We start from the raw sequence: 17,232 nt of genomic DNA, 5'->3' as shown, positions 1-17,232 counted from the left end.
CAGCCCTGGAATGAGTATGCAGTGGCAAGCCACTACACAAACACCATCTACCTACGTTCTTAGTCAGTATTTACTGATGATTGACCATGGCCTCAAAACCCAAATCCAGGCACTTCCATGACAAATCAACGAGATTGATGCATCCCTGGCCTTGGATGACTCAGCTGGCTTCTAACAGTTTGGTAAGTGTTTCTAATGGCAGTAGCTACGTCAAGCATAATTTCATGAAATGGCAAACCAGCTTACATAGTCCCAAATCAGGGTTATTTTCTGGAGTACAGTCATCTATCTACTCACAATAATGTATATCAAAAATAGAACAAATAGTCGTCATCATGGCATTTTCTAAATACTGCTTTGCACACGGTCTGGCATCTAGTGATGACGTTAAATTCCTGCATACAGCAAAGAGCAACATACTTATGGACTCAAAGATCCTTTGTAAACTGAGCTATATTCGCTGGGCAGATTTTTTTTTTTTTTTTAAGATGGAGTCTCACTCTGTCACCCAGGCTGGAGTGCAGTGGCACGATCTTCGCTCACTGCAAGCTCCGCCTCCCGGGTTCATGCCATTCTCCTGCCTCAGCCTCCCGAGTAGCTGGGACTACAGGTGCCCGCCACCACTCCCGGCTAATTTTTTGTATTTTTAGTAGAGACGGGGTTTCACCATGTTAGCTAGGATGGTGTCTCGATCTCTTGACCTTGTGATCCGTCCGCCTCGGCCTCCCAAAGTGCTGGGATTACAGGCGTGAGCCACCACGCACGGCCCCGCTGGGCAGATGTTTAAAGCTGAGCCATGGCCGGGCGCGGTGGCTCACGCCTGTAATCCCAGCACTTTGGGAGGCCGAGGCGGGCGGATCACAAGGTCAGGAGATCGAGACCACAGTGAAACCCCGTCTCTACTAAAAATACAAAAAATCAGCCGGGCGCGGTGGCGGGCGCCTGTAGTCCCAGCTACTCAGGAGGCTGAGGCAGGAGAATGGCGTGAACCCAGGAGGCGGAGCTTGCAGTGAGCCGAGATCGCGCCACTGCACTCCAACCTGGGCAACAGGGGGAGAACGTAAAGAATCAAAAAAATAAAAAAAAAGCTGAGCCATTGAAAATGTTTATGGCCGGGCGCGGTGGCTCATGCCTGTAATCCCAGCACTTTAGGAGGCCGAGGTGGGCGGATCAGCTGAGGTCAGGAGTTCAAGACCAGCCTGACCAACATGGAGAAACCCCATCTCTACTAAAAATACAAAAATTAGCCGGGCGTGGTGGCACATGCCTGTAATCCCAGCTACTCAGGAGGCTGAGGCAGGAGAATCACTTGAACCCAGGAGGCGGAGCTTGCAGTGAGCCGAGATCGCGCCACTGCACTCCAACCTGGGCAACAAGAGTGGAACTCCATCTCAAAAAAGAAAAGAAAAGAAAATGATATTTATGAATCGTTTACATTAGTATACGGTAAGAACTTTAGTCAAGTGCAAATTTAGAACACAAATTGTCCAGGCATGGTGGCTCATGCCTGTAATCCTAACACTTTAGGAGGCTGAGGCAGAGGACTGTTTGTGCCCAGGGAGTTTGAGGCTGCAGTGAGCTATGACTGTGTCACTGCACTCCAGCCTGGATGACAGAGCAAGACCTTGTCTCAAAACATATATTAAAAAAAAAAAAAAAAAAAAAAGTAAACTTGCATTTTAAAACTACATTTATTTATTTATTTAGAGATGGAGTCCTGCTATGTCGCCAAGGCTGGAGTGCAGTGGTGTGATCTCAGCTCACTGCAATCTCTGCCTCTCAAATTCAAGCGATTCTCTTGCCTCAGCCTCCCAAGTAGCTGGGATTACAGTCACGCGCCACCATGCCCAGCTAATTTTTTTGTATTTTTAGTAGAGACGGGGTTTCGCCATGTTGGCTAGGCTGGTCTCAAACTCCTGACCTCAGATGATTCACCTGCCTTGGCCTCTGAAAGTGCTGGGACTACAGACATGAGCCACTGTGCCCAGCCCCATTTTTCCTTTTTTTGAAACAGGGTCTTACTCTATTGCCCAGGCTGGAGTTTAGTGACATGATATCGGCTCACTGCAACCTCTGCTTCCCAGGCTCAAGCTCTTCTTGCACTTCAGCCTCCCAAGGAGCTGGGACTACAGGTGTACGCCATCATGCTTGGCTAATTTTTGTAGAGATAAGGTCTCACTATATTGCCCAGGCCAGTCTCAAACTCCTGGGCATAAAAAATCCTCCTGCCTCAGCCTCCCAAAGTGTTGGGATTACAGGTGTGAGCTATTGTGCCTGGCCTTACATTTTTTCCTGAATTAAAAAAAAAAAAAAAATAGCCCTATGTATATTTAAAAAACAAAAAACCAAAAAAACCAGAATGAATTGCGCTAGTGATAACTGAGAATTTGGTGGAAGGATTGTAGCCCCTGCTTTTACTTTTGTTTTTTCCAAATATTCTGTGAATCTTTATCACTTTTATAAAGGTGAAATATATATGATTTTAATTTTTAAAATTACCCTTTGAAGAAACATAAGCAACTAATTAAAAATTAAAAAAAGGGCCGGGTGCGGTGGCTCAAGCCTGTAATCCCAGCACTTTGGGAGGCCGAGACGGGCGGATCACAAGGTCAGGAGATCGAGACCGTCCTGCCTAACACGGTGAAACCCCGTCTCTACTAAAAAAACATAAAAAAAACTAGCCGGACGAGGTGGCGGCGCCTGTAGTCCCAGCTACTCGGGAGGCTGAGGCAGGAGAATGGCGTAAACCCGGGAGGCGGAGCTTGCAGTGAGCTGAGATCCGGCCACTGCACTCCAGCCTGGGCAACAGAGCGAGACTCCGTCTCAAAAAAAAAAAAAAAAAAAAAAAAATAAAAAAAAAAAAAGGGGCGGGGGGGGAAAGGACTCTGAGGACTGAAAATAGGCTACCTGAACTTCATAAGCAATTTTGTTACGTGTTGCAAACAGTACAGAAAAAACACCTTTCTTGGGACTGATCAGGCTGTAAGACTAGCCCTAAAAACGGCCACTAGCGGGAATGAACTGCCAGGACAGTCCCCACCAAGCCTTCTGCCACAATCATGGGAAGGGAAATAGTGAAGGGGCAAGATCAGTTTAACCTGACTCACCCATGGCCGGAAGTGTCACGATGCAGACATGACTAGATGGCCTTTGCAAATCCCCAAAGCTTGACTACTCCCTTGGCCAACTGCGGGGTTGCGGTTTTCGTAGTCAGGCAGGGTAGGATCTGTTTTCCATTTCTGAGAATGAGTGGAGGATGGACCCCAGAAAAGCAAGCCTCAGACTGACATTCCCAAAAGCACAAATTGAAAATCTGGAGAGTGAGAGCTCTCAACTTTCCTATTCACCGTAAAATTGGATGCATCTTTTGTTGATAAACACTCCTAAGATTCTTTCACCTCCACTGTTGAAACAACACTGACTTTGTTTTTTCTGAGACAGTTTCGCTCTTGTCACCCCGGCTGGAGTGCAATGGTGCGATTTCAGCTCACTGCAACCTCCGCCTCCTGGGTTCAAGCAATTCTCCTGCCTCAGCGTCCCGAGTAGCTGGGACTAGAGGTGTGCGCCACCACACCTGGTTAATTTTGTATTTTTAGTAGAGATGGGGTTTCACCATGTTAGCCAGGCTGGTCTTGAACTCCTGACCTCAGGTGATCCACCTGCCTCGGCCTCCCAAAGTGCTGGGATTACAGGTGTGGGTGATCACACCCAGCCTAAAGAACACTGACTTTCAAAATACATGTTTTAAGCACCTGAAGTTTCTGGGATGAAGATTAATTCTTGCCTTTGCATCAAGATCACGTGCATTTGAAGTCTACTTCCAAAAGAATATGGCATTCAGCACATCACTAAAGCCAACCTTTCTAGGTCACCTGCCTTTCCCATCTTTAAAAGAAAACAAAGTTCCTTGGAAAATGTGCTATATATAACAAGAAGGTTGGCTTCACGCTTTCTTTTCTTTTTTTCGAGACGGAGTTTCACTCTTATTGCCCAGGTTGGAGTGCAATGGCGCGATCTCAGCTCACTGCAACCCCTGCCTCCTGGGTTCAAGCGATTCTCCTGCCTCAGCCTCCCGAGTAGCTGGGATTACAGGCACCCACCACCACACCTGGCCAATTTTGTATTTTTGGTGGAGAGAGTGTTTCTCCTTGGTGGTCAGGTGATCCACCCGCCTCGGCCTCCCAAAGTGCTGGGATTGCAGGTGTGAGCCACTGTGCCTGGCCTTTATTTAAAAAACAAAACAAAACAAAACAGTAAGCCGGGCACAGTGGCTCATGCCTGTAATCTCAGCATTTTGGGAGGCCAAGGCGGGCAGATCACAAGGTCAGGAGTTCGAGACCAGCCTGACCAACGTGGTAAAACCCTGTCTCTACTAGAAATACAAAAATTAGTGGGGCGTGGTGGTGAGCACCTGTCTCAGCTACTCAGGCGGCTGAGGCAGAAGAATTGTTTGAACCTGGGAGGCAGAAGTTGCAGTAAGCTGAGATCGGCCATTGCATTCCAGCCTGGGTGACAGGGCAAGACTCCGTCAAAACAAACAAACAAACAAACAGACAAAAAAACACACCAATGCTGGGCAATTGGCTCATACCCCTATCTACTTTACACGAAGCTTCCCAGTGCACATGGTCACATTTCCTGAGAAAGGAAACAGGAAAGGACTGGGCTTGGCTTACTTCAACCCAACTTGTGTCCAGAAGTGTAACAATGGGGAGTATGGTTAGATCCCCTCTGCAAATCTCTGGTAGCCACTCCTGACCACCTTTCTTGCTTGCTCTTTAATTCTAGATTTCTGTGAACAAGGCATGTAAACAGTGCCACCTCTGGGCCAAGTGTGGTTCCTTTTAGCTTTTCCTAGCCCCAAATCATCAGGAGGAAATGCCCTAATTTGGGTAGCGCTGGACTCAGTCAAGACTCGGGTCTCCTTAGAGAATGAGTGGAAGAGTATGGTGGGACAGGCTGCCAGGAGGTGCACAGGGCCTCCTGGGACCATTATCAGAGCCAAGTGCCTTAAACTAAAATGGAAACGGGGAATATGTGTATGTGCTCGCCTCATACTCGGGGGATCTGAGATGGGAAGAATAGATCAGGTGCAAAGCACACTCCTCATATTGGGGTGTGGGAACAGCGCTGCGCTTCTTTGCTTCTGGCTGCCTGTGGGATCGTATCCCCACGAGGGGACCTGGACTGACAGGACAGTGACCTCAGGACCTCTGTGCCATGCCCTTCTCTGCTCCAGACCAACAAAGCTGGACCAGTGAATCACATCGCACAAACAGATCCCCTTGTCTGGGGAAAAAAGAATGTGGGAAAACAGGGAGGTGAATGAACCAGGCTATGCTGAGCCCACTTGGAGGGGCTCAGCAAACACTTTGTTGAATCAGTGAACAAAGATGCTGGAGAGACTTGTGACCAGGGCAGCAGGGGCAGTCCCTGGTGCTGAACTGCAGCTCCCAACACCAGCCCTGGGGCATTCGCTGCCCCTCCTGACACAGGTGGGTGCTTCCTGGCAAGTTCCAAAGCCTGTCCTATGGGCAAAGCATTATGATATGCCCTGGACTGGATGTAAGGAGTTAGACAGGAAGAGGTCAGGCCACTGCTGCCAACAACTGGACACTGTTCTTACCCCTGGAGGGGGCAGATTATGAAACAGTTTCTAGAAAAAAAAATGCAGGATGAGACACATTTATTCTACATCTGGTCACAATAAATCTCATACACCCAGACCACAGCCAGGATGCCACGTGGGTACAAGCAGCTGGCGGAAATAGAGATCATCTGCTCTGGTGCTCGTGGCCACTCCGGGCAGAAAGCAAAGGTGCCCCATGGCACCTACTCAGAGGCACTGAGGCCACATTCCCATCTCCAGGCACCAGGGATGTCTCTGAAGGGTGATTCCATTTGGAGTTTCCAAAATCCAGGACTTCTGAGAGCCAAGCCCTAGTTCCAAGTCATCCTGAGTCCAGGCTCTGCCAGACTCTTGAGTACCTGGAGCTGGTGGCAAGGTAGCCTGGGGGCTGAAAGGGCCTCGGGCTGGATCACGGGGCAGCCCTGGGCCTCAGGGCCGACGATCCTTTCTGCGGTTTTTGTGTCCCACCTGGGAACCTCGCCGGGCAGCCTTCACCAGGCCTTTGAACTGTCCCTGCAGCTTCATCTTCTTCCTGCAGGGCCAAGGAACAGAAGGGTCACAACTGGCTGAGAATAGGAGGCCCCCTCCTGATGCCAAATGATGGCTCACCCCCAGCGCCAGCAGGGATGAGAAGTGGGCCTCCAGGTGGTGGCCAGCACATCAACTGGGCAGACCACGCGTGGTTCCAGCTTCCACACAGCTCATGTCCCGACCGGGACATTCCACTTTGGCACAGTTATCCCCCTGGAAACAGGCCTCACTGCCATTCTTCCTCTAATGTACGTCCAGAGAAGGTCAAAGCTCCCTCTGCCCACCCATCCCTCTATTGAAAGGTAACTCACAATCCGTAGAAGCTAGAACTTTAGAATACCATTTCCCTAGTAACATTAGTTTCCAAAGCAGTCCTACACATAACCCAATTTAAGGGCCAAAGTCGGAAACAACTCTAATTTCCCACCAATAAAGGGATTAGAAAAGCAAATTATACAAAGCTATTAAAAATGATGACTATGTAGAGTATGTATATACCAGAAAACATCTGTATGACATAATATCATGTTTAAAGAAGCAGTTCAGGGCCGGGCGCAGTGGCTCACGCCTGTAATCCCAGCACTTTGGGAGGCCGAGGCGTGAGGATCACAAGGTCAAGAGATCAAGACCATCCCAGTCAACATGGTGAAACCCTGTCTGTACTAAAAATACAAAAATTAGCTGGGCATGGTGGTGCGCGCCTGTGGTCCCAGCTACTCGGGGGGCTGAGGCAGGAGACTAGCTTGAACCCGGGTGGCAGAGGTTACAGTGAGCCAAGATTGCACCATTGCACTCCAGCCTGGCGAGAAAGCAAGACTCTGTCTCAAAAAAAATAAATAAATAAAGAAGCAGTTCAAGTCAGTAATATAGGTAGGTACCAGCTACACGATGTAGGTGCATGTTAAAAAAAAAAAGCTAGAAGAGACTCAAATTGAGTTGAGAGTTTAATAAGGCCTTCCCTTCTTTAGAGCACTCTGCTCCCTTGTCCCCTCCCATCCTCCAGCTGCCAGCCTGGCACAGCACCATACCTGCGGTTGAGCTTGCTTCTGTTGAGGGGGATGTAGGCATAGGGATCTGGTCGGCCTTTCTTCTTCACATCACCTTTTGCTTTCTGCTTACCCAGGAGAGAAAAAGAGTCAGCTAGGAGTGTGGGGTTCCCCTTCTGTCCCTGCCCCAGACTTGACAGGCCCCATAACCTCCCTTCATCCTCTGCCTTAGGTGGTGCCAAAGAGCTCCTGTATCCTTGGAAGGCCATTCAACAAGGTCCCCCATTTCAGATGCCACAAGGCCTTGGTATACCCCTTCTTCTTTCCTGGCCTCAGCTGAGTTCCAGGAAGGTGCCTCTCAAGACAGTGATGGGCACAACTCCTCCTTGCCCCTCCCTGGCACCTGTCCAGTGCCAGGAGACCCCATGCCCTACATGCAGCGCTTACCTTGGCCTTGTATTCGGCCCCAGGCATAGCCTTCTTGGCCACAGGGCGATGAATGCCAGAGCCTCCAGCTATAGGGAGAACACAGGACCATGAGTCAGGCAAAGCCAGGGTAGCCTCCTCCTAGAAGGCAATGGGCACCCTCTCTGAGCAAGCTGCCAGGGAGCAGATAAGTGAAGACCAGGAACTTGGCTCTGTCCTCTATTTTTTTTTTTTTTTTTTTTTTTTTTTTTTTTGAGACGGAGTCTTGCTCGGTAGCCCGGGCTGGAGTGCAGTGGCCGGATCTCAGCTCACTGCAAGCTCCGCCTCCCGGGTTTACGCCATTCTCCTGCCTCAGCCTCCCAAGTAGCTGGGACTACAGGCGCCCGCCACCTCGCCCGGCTAGTTTTTTGTATTTTTAGTAGAGACGGGGTTTCACGGTGTTAGCCAGGATGGTCTCGATCTCCTGACCTCATGATCCGCCCGTCTCGGCCTCCCAAAGTGCTGGGATTACAGGCTTGAGCCACCGCGCCCGGCCGGCTCTGTCCTCTATCAAACAGGACAAAGACCTTCCTCGAGGAGGGACTGTCTGGTGATTTGACAGTTAGATCACTGGGCTCCTCAGACTGACCCAGAATCCTTACAGCTTACCAGAGACTTCTGGGAACACATATATTCTCCACTAACACACTAACAAAAAATAACCCATATTCTCCAAAATCAGACAGAATTCAGCCAGTCAGCCAGGTTGAACTCCCAGCTCTGCCACTTACAGCTCCAACCTCAGGCAAGCCTCTTAACCTCAGCTGTAAGAGAAGACATTTTAGGCTTTACCCTCTTATCTCATTTGGATTTCACACACACACTGAGATAGAAGGACAGCTATTTAACCCACTGTACAGATGTGAACACTGTGGCTTACAGAGATCAGGATTCTTGCCCAAGGTCAGCTGTATTCTCCAGCCTGGACTTCAACACTCAACGAGTTGTGGATGGAATCCTACAATGTCAGCTCAGGGGGACTCTGAGATGACCAACACGAACTCCCCCATCCCCCATGTTTTTGCAGATGAGAAACTAGAAGCTCAGAGACAGACAGTGTAACCAGGCCAAGGTCACACAGCTAAGCAGAGGTTGGACAAGCAGCCCCGACCCCCTGTCTCTGCCTCATCGACTGGCAGGTACTCCTGCCTCAGCACCACTCCATCCCAGGGCACAGTAGGTGAGCTGGCCCTGGCTCGTGGGCGCCACAGGCGGAAGAGCCATGAGGTTGTGCAGCTGTGTTATGATGCTGTAGGGCTCTGAGGACACACCAGCTACTGGAATCAGAGGCTTCCCACAGGAGCCCCTGGACCTCCAGATGCAAAGCAAGGGCTCTGCTGCAAGGGCTTGGGGGCAGGGGTCCTGCACAGCTGCCCTGGGAGGAAGGAAGCAGAGGTGAAGCCATCTTGGCACTTCTAGCAGCTGCTCTAGGAGGGCAACAGCTGGTGGGCCCAGAGACAGAAATAGAGGGGAATCCTCTGGCCAGACCCAATACCAACCTTCCCAGTTCCCAGCCCCAGCACCGGCCAAGCGGCTTCTCTAAATCCAGCCTGACTCAGGGCTGGTGCTCTTAGGGTGACCAAGAGAGGCAAGTAGCTCGCAGAAGGGGCAGGCTCAAGCCTCTTGGGAGGCCTGGGCAGGTGGAGAGGAGCTGCGGCTCAGAGCTCCTCAGAAGGCTGGTGGTTCCACGCACAGATCTCCAAACCCACAGGCTCTCCCACACCCCCAGGGCCCCTTAGACTCCAGGCCAGTCTTGAGTGTCATATCAGCCAACCTCTGTTGGTGCCAAGTGAGTACAACCAGGCTGTGCACCCTCATGGCCCTGCCACCCCTTCCTGTGACTCCCTTCCCTAATGCAGGTGACAGGGATCCATGTGTGCCAGGACAGAGGAGTGGAAGCCTCACCTTGGTACTGAGGGGGTATCTCCAGCTCATCCTCCTCGGCCTCTTTCTGGTGCTTGAGCTTCTGGTGCTTTTTCTATAGAGAGGGAATAGATTGAGAGTGAGTGAACCAGGGGATGTGCCCACCCTTGGGAATGCCAACAGTAACAGCAGAGTACCCTGCATTGAGCAGGAGAGGCCCTCTGCTAAGAACCCCACCTCTCACTTACAGATGGGGAAACTAAGGCCCAGAGAGGGCAAAGAACTGTCTAAAGCCAAGCAGTGCAGGAGAGAAGCTGTGGCCACGTCCGGACTGCCGGGCTGGTGGCGGCTGCTCCTGCTCTGCCTTTCCACTCTGGGCCCCACCAAGGCCTGCAATTGTCCAGAGGGCTTCTGACATCAGCTTACCCAACCTTCCTAATGGGGAAAATGAGGTCCCTGGCCTCTTCAGAGAGAACAGCTTCACCAGTTCTTTGCTTCACACAAACCCCACCCCACTCTCCCTATTAATCACTCACTTATTGATCCCCTACTAAGTGCCAGGCCCTAGGGACACAGGGCACAGGATCTAGTTCCTGTGCTCCAGGGGCTCTCAGGCAGGTGGGAGACCCTTGCTCAAGCCAGTCATCACTGATCCTCAACAATGCTACCATCCCAGCAGGTATGAGCATGGACAGTGAGACACGTCAACTTGTCAATTATATTCAACAGGAAGTGACAGAGCACCTACTGTGCACCTGGCGCTGTGTTAGGCAGTCCAAGGGAAGGAGGGAGAGCCAACAGCAGCCCCAGCTCACCAGATGTGAGCCCAGTAATCAACAATCAGGCCAGGCAGAGGCATGCTGTGCAGGGAGGGAAGGTAAACAGAGGCAGCCCCAGCTGGCAGGGCTGGTCCCTGCACTGTGGTCTGTGCCATTGTGCCCCAGAAACGTCTTGAAACTGCAGATTCCCAGGGCTCCAGCTACCCAGAGGATCCAGAGGCAGGCTCAGAGGCCAACCAGGGGAAAGGTATGCCAGGTAAAGGGATCAGCCTGGGCAGAGTGAACAGGCTGCAGCACACACACAGTGTGCCTGGAGGATGGGGAACACCAGATCCACTGGCCGAAGCCCAGCTGAATGGGTTCCTAGTGGAGAAACAGGAACTGGGAGGAAGCTGACTCTGGCTGCACCATGGGGGATGATGGCTGAGCTGGCTCTTGGGTCAGCTGGTACCTGGTCAACAGCCCAGCCCGGGCTGGGCGCGGTGGCTCAAGCCTGTAATCCCAGCACTTTGGGAGGCCGAGACAGGCGGATCACAAGGTCAGGAGATCGAGACCATCCTGGCTAACGCGGTGAAACCCCGTCTCTACTAAAAATACAAAAACCTAGCCGGGCGAGGTGGCGGGCGCCTGTAGTCCCAGCTACACGGGAGGCTGAGGCAGGAGAATGGCGTGAACCTGGGAGGCGGAGCTTGCAGTGAGCTGAGATCCGGCCACTCCACTCCAGTCTGGGCGACAAAGCGAGACTCTGTCTCAACAGAAAAAACAAACAAACAAACAAACAAAAAAAACAGCCCAGCCCGCTGGCCTTAAATGGAGGCAGCTACTTGAACCCCAGCACTTCATGCTCCCACAGTGGTTGGCAGAAGAGTTAGAACTTGGCCAGGTGCGGTGGCTCAATCCTGTAATCCCAGCACTTTGGGAGGCTGAGGCGGGTGGATCACAAGATCAGGAGTTCGAGACCAGCCTGACCAACATGATAAAACCCCATCTCCACTAAAAATACAAAAATGAGCCAGGCGTGGTGGCATGCGCCTGTAATCTCAGCTACTCAGGAGGCTGAGGCGGGAGAATCACTTGAAACTGGGAGGGGGAGGTTGCAGTGAGCCAAGATTGCACCACTACACTCCAGCCTGGGCGAAAGAGCGAGACTTCATCTCAAGGAAAAAAAAAAAGAGTTAGAACTCAGCAACTGCCATGCAAAAAACCCTCTACGGGTCTCAGTGGCAGGAGCCAGCCACGGAGTGCAGCTGCCCTAGGGCCCTCTCGGTGCCTGGAGACAAGGCGTCTGCCCAGTCCCGCTCTGCCCGGGGCAGTGGGGGCCATCCTTAGAAGGCCGTGGTCGGTTCTCCCCAGCCAGGAAAAGCCACATGTGAAGATTCGCTCAAGAAACCCAGGAGGCTTTGACTGGAAAAAGATTTCCAGGAAAAGTGAATAATCAGTCATGACGGCTTACTTGGCATCACTAAGTGGCAAGCACTGTACACAGAAACCAAGACTTGAGCCAGGCAGTCTGGGCCCAGAGACACACGTTTGGCAGATGACTGCCATCACCTGGAAAGGGAGACTAGACTGGCCCGAGAGTGGCCTCTCGGAGGGGCCAAGCAGAGGAAGGACTCCCAGTAGGTGAAGCTGTCCCACAGGAGCAGTCACCTGGGGGCAAAGAGGGGCAGGAGGGTTTTCAGCAGAAGCCCCACTGCTTTTCCTCAAGGGCATCCCAGAGGGGCTTCACGCATCAGAGGCTGCTCAGGTCCTCAGCTACTCTCTGACCCAGGACTCTGGATATGTACTCAGCTCTTCAAACAGAATTCTGCACTGTCACAATGCTCTAATAACAAAGCTCCTCCTCGGGCCATGCTGGGCCGATGGACACTTGGCAAGGCATACGGGCAGACATTCACAAATATGATGCCAATGAAAAGGGGGATGTAGGGGAAGTCTGTAACATGTCAGGCACTATACTAATGCACCTTACACACCCAATCTTACCAAACTGTCCCAATGACTCCCCCAGGTGGTCTATTTATAACCCCACTTCACAGATCAGGAATTGGGGCTTTAAAAGGTTAGGCTAAAGCCAAGATGGGACCCCAGAGCCTGCCGCTTCCCCACCGATACCACTACACCCCTGATGCAGGCACCTGTCACCTGCGGGTGGTGCCCAGGAAGGCTGGATGGGCTGGGGCACAGTCTGGAAGGACAGAGAGGGAAGAAACTGCTCCAGGATGGAAATGTTCCACTGAGCTTGAGACTGACAGGTATTGGGTGACGGTTGGGCCCACTTCACCCTTGCTGGTTCAGGTGGGGCAGCTGAGAGGCTGTTTCCATCCTGGGAGGCAGCACTGCCAGGTCAACAGGGGTAATGGTGGCAAAGAGGTTGAATTCCTGGGCTTAGGAGACTGGAAAACCAGGGTTCAAATTCCTGGTTTGCACAGACTGAGCCCTGTGACCCTGGGCAGGCTACTTACCTCTGTACACTCCTCTGGTCACAGGGACGATGGAGTCCCTATCTTCGTGAGGCTATGTGGGGTCCTCAGCACAGTGCTGGGCGCACAACCATGCTCCCCTATAGTGGAAGCCCCCACCCCATGCAGGAGCACGCAGGGAAGCTGCTGCCCTTGCCTCTGCATAGCACATGCCCTCGCTAGAGAGACAAGGGTCTCTGCCTTCTTTCTCCTTTAACTAGACAACCATCACCCTGTCCTGCATGGCACCCACAGCCTTCTGGACCGCCTGCTATGCACACCTGCGAGGATGCACTGAGCATTCCAGAAACAGGGCAGGTCCAATATCTATGTGTGGTGGGGGTGAGAAGCTGTGGGGCCCAGGCTTAGGTCTGAAGCCCTAGCCCGCCGTCCGCAGGAACTACTCACACTCCTGACGATCACATCTTCCATTAGGTCAGCCATCCCTTCATCTTCACCTGGAGCCAAAAAAGAGGTCCATGAGCGCTGCGGGAGCTCCTCAAACCTACCCTTTCCTTCTGCACCTCCTGGCTCACCAGGCTGAGGGGGCACCAACTCCAGCCCCAGGAAATTGCCTTCCTCAGACCCATATCATCCTTCTGCTGGAAGAGGTGAGATCCCTGAGCACTGCCCCTTTCCCCTTTCCATCCTAGGCCCTAGGTATAATGGCCCCTCAAAGAAGTGGTGATCCTACTTTCGAGGTGAATATGGCTTTGTTTGAAACTTTTTTCCCCACTCACCCACCCTTCATTGTTTGAGATTTGAAGAAAGCCCCAGGTTTCCGGGGGAGTCAGGCACTCCCGCAGCCCCATACACGCCCCCACCGTGCCAGGAAGCCTTCATTCTCCTGTTTGAAACCTCTGTCCCATGCAGTATGTGCTGGGCTCCGTGTGGGGATACAAAGTATGAAACTGACCAGTTGGAGGGAAGAGAAACTCAGACAAAGTCAATCAACAACCAAAAGACAATAGAAAACACGTGACCGGACATGTGCAGTGGCTCACACCTGTAATCCCCGTACTCTGGGAGGCCGAGGTGGGAGGATCACCTGAGGTCAGGAGTTCGAGACCGATTTGCAACATGACAAAACCCCGTCACTACTAAAAATACAAAAATTAGCTGGGCATGGTGGCGTATGCCTGCAGTCCCCGACACTTGAGAGACTAAGGCAGGAGAATCGCATGAACTCAGGACATGGAGACTGCAGTGAGTCGAGATCGAGCCACTGCACTCCAGCCTGCGTGATAGAGCGAGACTCTATCGCCAAAGAAAGCAAATGACCAAGGGCTGAAGACTGGGTTTCCTCTGGGCTTGGCAGGAGTTCTGGGGGAATCAGGCCTATAGGCTGAGGGGTCCAGGAAAGGCTACAAAAGAGGCTTTGAGCTGAATGCTGAAGAGCAGGGGATTTGGAAAGGCAGAGAGAGAGGGGAGGGGTCCTGACAGCCTCAGGAATGCCTGGGCACCAAGGGGGACAGGAGATTGGAAAGTATACAGGGGCGAGAGAGGAACAGAGAAGATGCTAGACACGGAAATATAACAGGTACATATAAACCAAGTACATACGCTGTACCTGTTACACCGATTCATATTCATTCCAACCTGCAAAAGTGGGTATTAGGATTGTATGATATCCACTCTGAAGCAAGGAAATGGAGCTAAGGAGAGGCTGACTGAGTGGCTGCAGTCACGTGGCTGGTGAGCTGGGTGTATGTGGAGCAGTGAGGCTCCAGTTAGGAGGTGCAGTGAGACAAGGGCCCAAGCTCGCAGCAGTGGGAACCAAACAAAGGGAAGACAGGTGTGTTCCTGAAGACCTAGGTGTTTCTTAGCTAATGGGTGGACATGTGGAGAGGTGCCACGAAAGACTAAAGAGGGCTCCGAGATGCCACACCCGAGGGACTCCCTGGCAACATGAGCATTGGGATTGGGAAGTTGGGAGGGTTTCAGCCTCTGGCTCTTTCTGCCTCTAAATCATCTTCAGGGCCTTAGCCAAGTTTGCATTAAAAAAAAAAAAAAAAAAAAAAAAAAAAGAGGAAGGAAGACAAGGAGAAAGGAGGACGGGAGAGGAGGAGGAGAAAAACAGAAGAAAGTAACGGCGCATCACACACAGTAAGGGGAAGTACTATTTCTGATAGTTTCCTTTGAGTTAAATACATATTGTATAAATGGCTTGGTTACAACATAAAAAGATTTCTTAACGTTTCTCAAAAAAAGTTTGAGAAACTCAAAAAGTTTGAGGAAGCTGCCGAGAGAAGAGTTTCTTAGGTCTGTTTTTACCCACGCTTCCTCAGCAAGAGGTCACCAAAGGAATAAATAAACACAGTGAATAAATGAATGGACAAGCGCGTTGAGCCCCACCTTTGGTGCCTTCCTCTTCCTCCGTCTTGTTGCCGTCTGCCTCCTCCCTTATGATCAGCCGGCCATCAGCGCTCACCTTGAAGCCATGGTCCTTCTTCCTGCCCCGGCCTGGCCCTGGCTGTGTGGCTGGGATGGAGAGTTTGGCATGAGGAGGTGGAAGGCCAGTCCCATGCTACTCACCCTCATCATGACCAACAAGCCCATCTCAGGGACCCCAAACAGGCACCTCCCAGCCCTGTCCATGGGTCTGCCATGGATGCCATGCCCTACCCACCACCTGAGAACCTGGCACCATGGCAAGTCTGTTTTCTGAGTGCACGGGCCAGCCCTGTGCTTACCCAGGACTCGCTGGGCCACCTTGGGATCCAGGAAGTTGAGGGGCTCGTCCCCACCACCCTCCTTCAGCCATGCCTGGCTCCTCTGTCGCGCCAGCTTCCGCTGCTCCTTGCCCCGGCTTCTTTCCTCCTCCTCATTGTCCTCCTCGTCCTCTGAGTCAGCCAAAATCTCCTCAATGCTAAAGACAGAGAAGTCCCCAGTCAGAGCGCCCCTGGGAGAGGCGGGGGTCGGCGGGCATTGCCTGGGCAGGCCCTTGGGTTGGGAGACACGAGGTCCCATGGCCCTAACATGGTCTCACCTGTCACCTTTGCCCTGGGCGGGCTCCTCCTCCTCCTCTTCTTCCTCCTCCTCTGTGGCAGCCTGGCTCAGGGCTCGGTGCCTCTTGGCCCGGGCCTCAGCTTTCCGGATGTTGACCAGGACTTTGTGGTACTCCTCGGGCAACAGCCTTTTCACCAGCTCAAATCTGGGGGTAGCAAGGAAGGGCTGATGAGAGGCACTGGCCGGACAGCACAACCCAGAAGTAGTGTCCCTGGTAGGATTGGAAATCCTCGGCTCCTTGCCTGCCCTATCCCCACCCCTGCTCAGTACACAGACCCAAACTTGCGGATGAACTTGGTGAAGAGGTTCCGAAGCTTCATGCGGAAGTGCCGCCGCATGTCATCTGAAAGCTTCCCAATGGCTTCCATCTGCCGGACAGAGCACCGGGCTTTCAGGGAGGCGAGCCTTCCACGCTGCCCCCCTTTAACTGCTGTCCAGCCCAGGGACGCACGCAGGATGATCAAGCCCAACTGAGGGGAGGGTTAGTGTGGCCCTGCTCCTGGCCCACACCCTGGCCCAGTCATGCTTCCCTTGGGTAGGCAGGCCCCATCTTTCCTCTGCACCCTCCTTCAGGACATAGGCCTGAGCACCCTCACAGGATGAGAGCTTTAGTCTTCTCAACAGTGCTTGGTACTTGACATATATCCTCTCCTTGAATCCTTGGACTACCCCCGAGATATAGGCTATCACCCTCTATTTATAGAAGAGGATACGGCGGCACAGAGGGTAAAGTGTTTGTTAAATGGCCATAGAGATGGGAGTTCAGCCCAGACTCATCTAACACCATGGCTCCTGCTTCGCCCCTAGCACCCCAAGATTTCTCTTGGTCCCCTATGTCCCTTCTATCTCACTGCATTCTGCTCTGGCTGGATTCCTCTTAAGCCTTAATCTGGCCCAGTTTGGGTTACATGTGCAGGTGGCAGATCTTCTTATCTCCAGTGACTCCCAAATGGGCTAGGGGATAGGGTCCGTGTCTACTCTTTTTTTTTTTTGTTTTTTTTTTGTTTGTTTGTTTGTTTGTTTTTTTGAGACGGAGTCTCGCTTTGTCGCCCAGGCTGGAGTGCAGTGGCGCGATCTCGGCTCACTGCAAGCTCCGCCTCCCGGGCTTACGCCATTCTCCTGCCTCAGCCTCCCGAGTAGCTGGGACCACAGGCGCCCGCCACCTCGCCCGGCTAGTTTTTTGTATTTTTTAGTAGAGACGGGGTTTCACCGTGTTCGCCAGGATGGTCTCGATCTCCTGACCTCGTGATCCGCCCGTCTCGGCCTCCCAAAGTGCTGGGATTACAGGCTTGAGCCACTGCGCCCGGCCGGGGTTTTCCATTTTAAAACTGACCTTTCTGGTTCCGGGTGAAGACAAAGACAGATGACATAGGTTTATTTTTTGTCACGGAGTCTCGCTCTGTCGCCCAGGCTGGAGTGCAGTGGCGCGATCTCGGCTCACTGCAAGCTCCGCCTCCCGGGCTTACGCCATTCTCCTGCCTCAGCCTCCCGAGTAGCTGGGACCACAG

At 52.3% G+C, this 17,232-nt stretch overlaps 1 protein-coding gene across 5 annotated transcripts in view; it reads right to left on the bottom strand.

Moving 5' to 3' along the window:
* Positions 1 to 5,669: 5,669 nt before the first annotated feature.
* The window catches only part of RRP12 (ribosomal RNA processing 12 homolog), a 64,715-nt gene continuing 53,152 nt past the window's right edge, over positions 5,670 to 17,232 (bottom strand). For all 5 annotated transcript variants that reach the window (XM_009215086.4, XM_017944172.3, XM_021943548.2 and 2 more), the window contains 9 exons: positions 16,001 to 16,092; positions 15,705 to 15,869; positions 15,409 to 15,584; positions 15,071 to 15,196; positions 13,124 to 13,173; positions 9,517 to 9,589; positions 7,594 to 7,661; positions 7,189 to 7,271; positions 5,670 to 6,161 (listed from right to left, as the gene is read on the bottom strand). In XM_009215086.4, coding sequence (XP_009213350.2) covers positions 6,059 to 6,161; positions 7,189 to 7,271; positions 7,594 to 7,661; positions 9,517 to 9,589; positions 13,124 to 13,173; positions 15,071 to 15,196; positions 15,409 to 15,584; positions 15,705 to 15,869; positions 16,001 to 16,092 — 936 coding nt within the window. In that variant the 3' untranslated portion in view covers positions 5,670 to 6,058. The remainder of the gene's footprint in view (positions 6,162 to 7,188; positions 7,272 to 7,593; positions 7,662 to 9,516; positions 9,590 to 13,123; positions 13,174 to 15,070; positions 15,197 to 15,408; positions 15,585 to 15,704; positions 15,870 to 16,000; positions 16,093 to 17,232) is intronic.

Source organism: Papio anubis, chromosome 11 (assembly GCF_008728515.1).
Source record: "Papio anubis isolate 15944 chromosome 11, Panubis1.0, whole genome shotgun sequence".
In the NCBI taxonomy this organism is placed as follows: Eukaryota; Metazoa; Chordata; class Mammalia; order Primates; family Cercopithecidae; genus Papio; species Papio anubis.
Note: the sequence above shows the minus strand (reverse complement) of the source record. Positions and strands in the feature narration are given on the sequence as shown.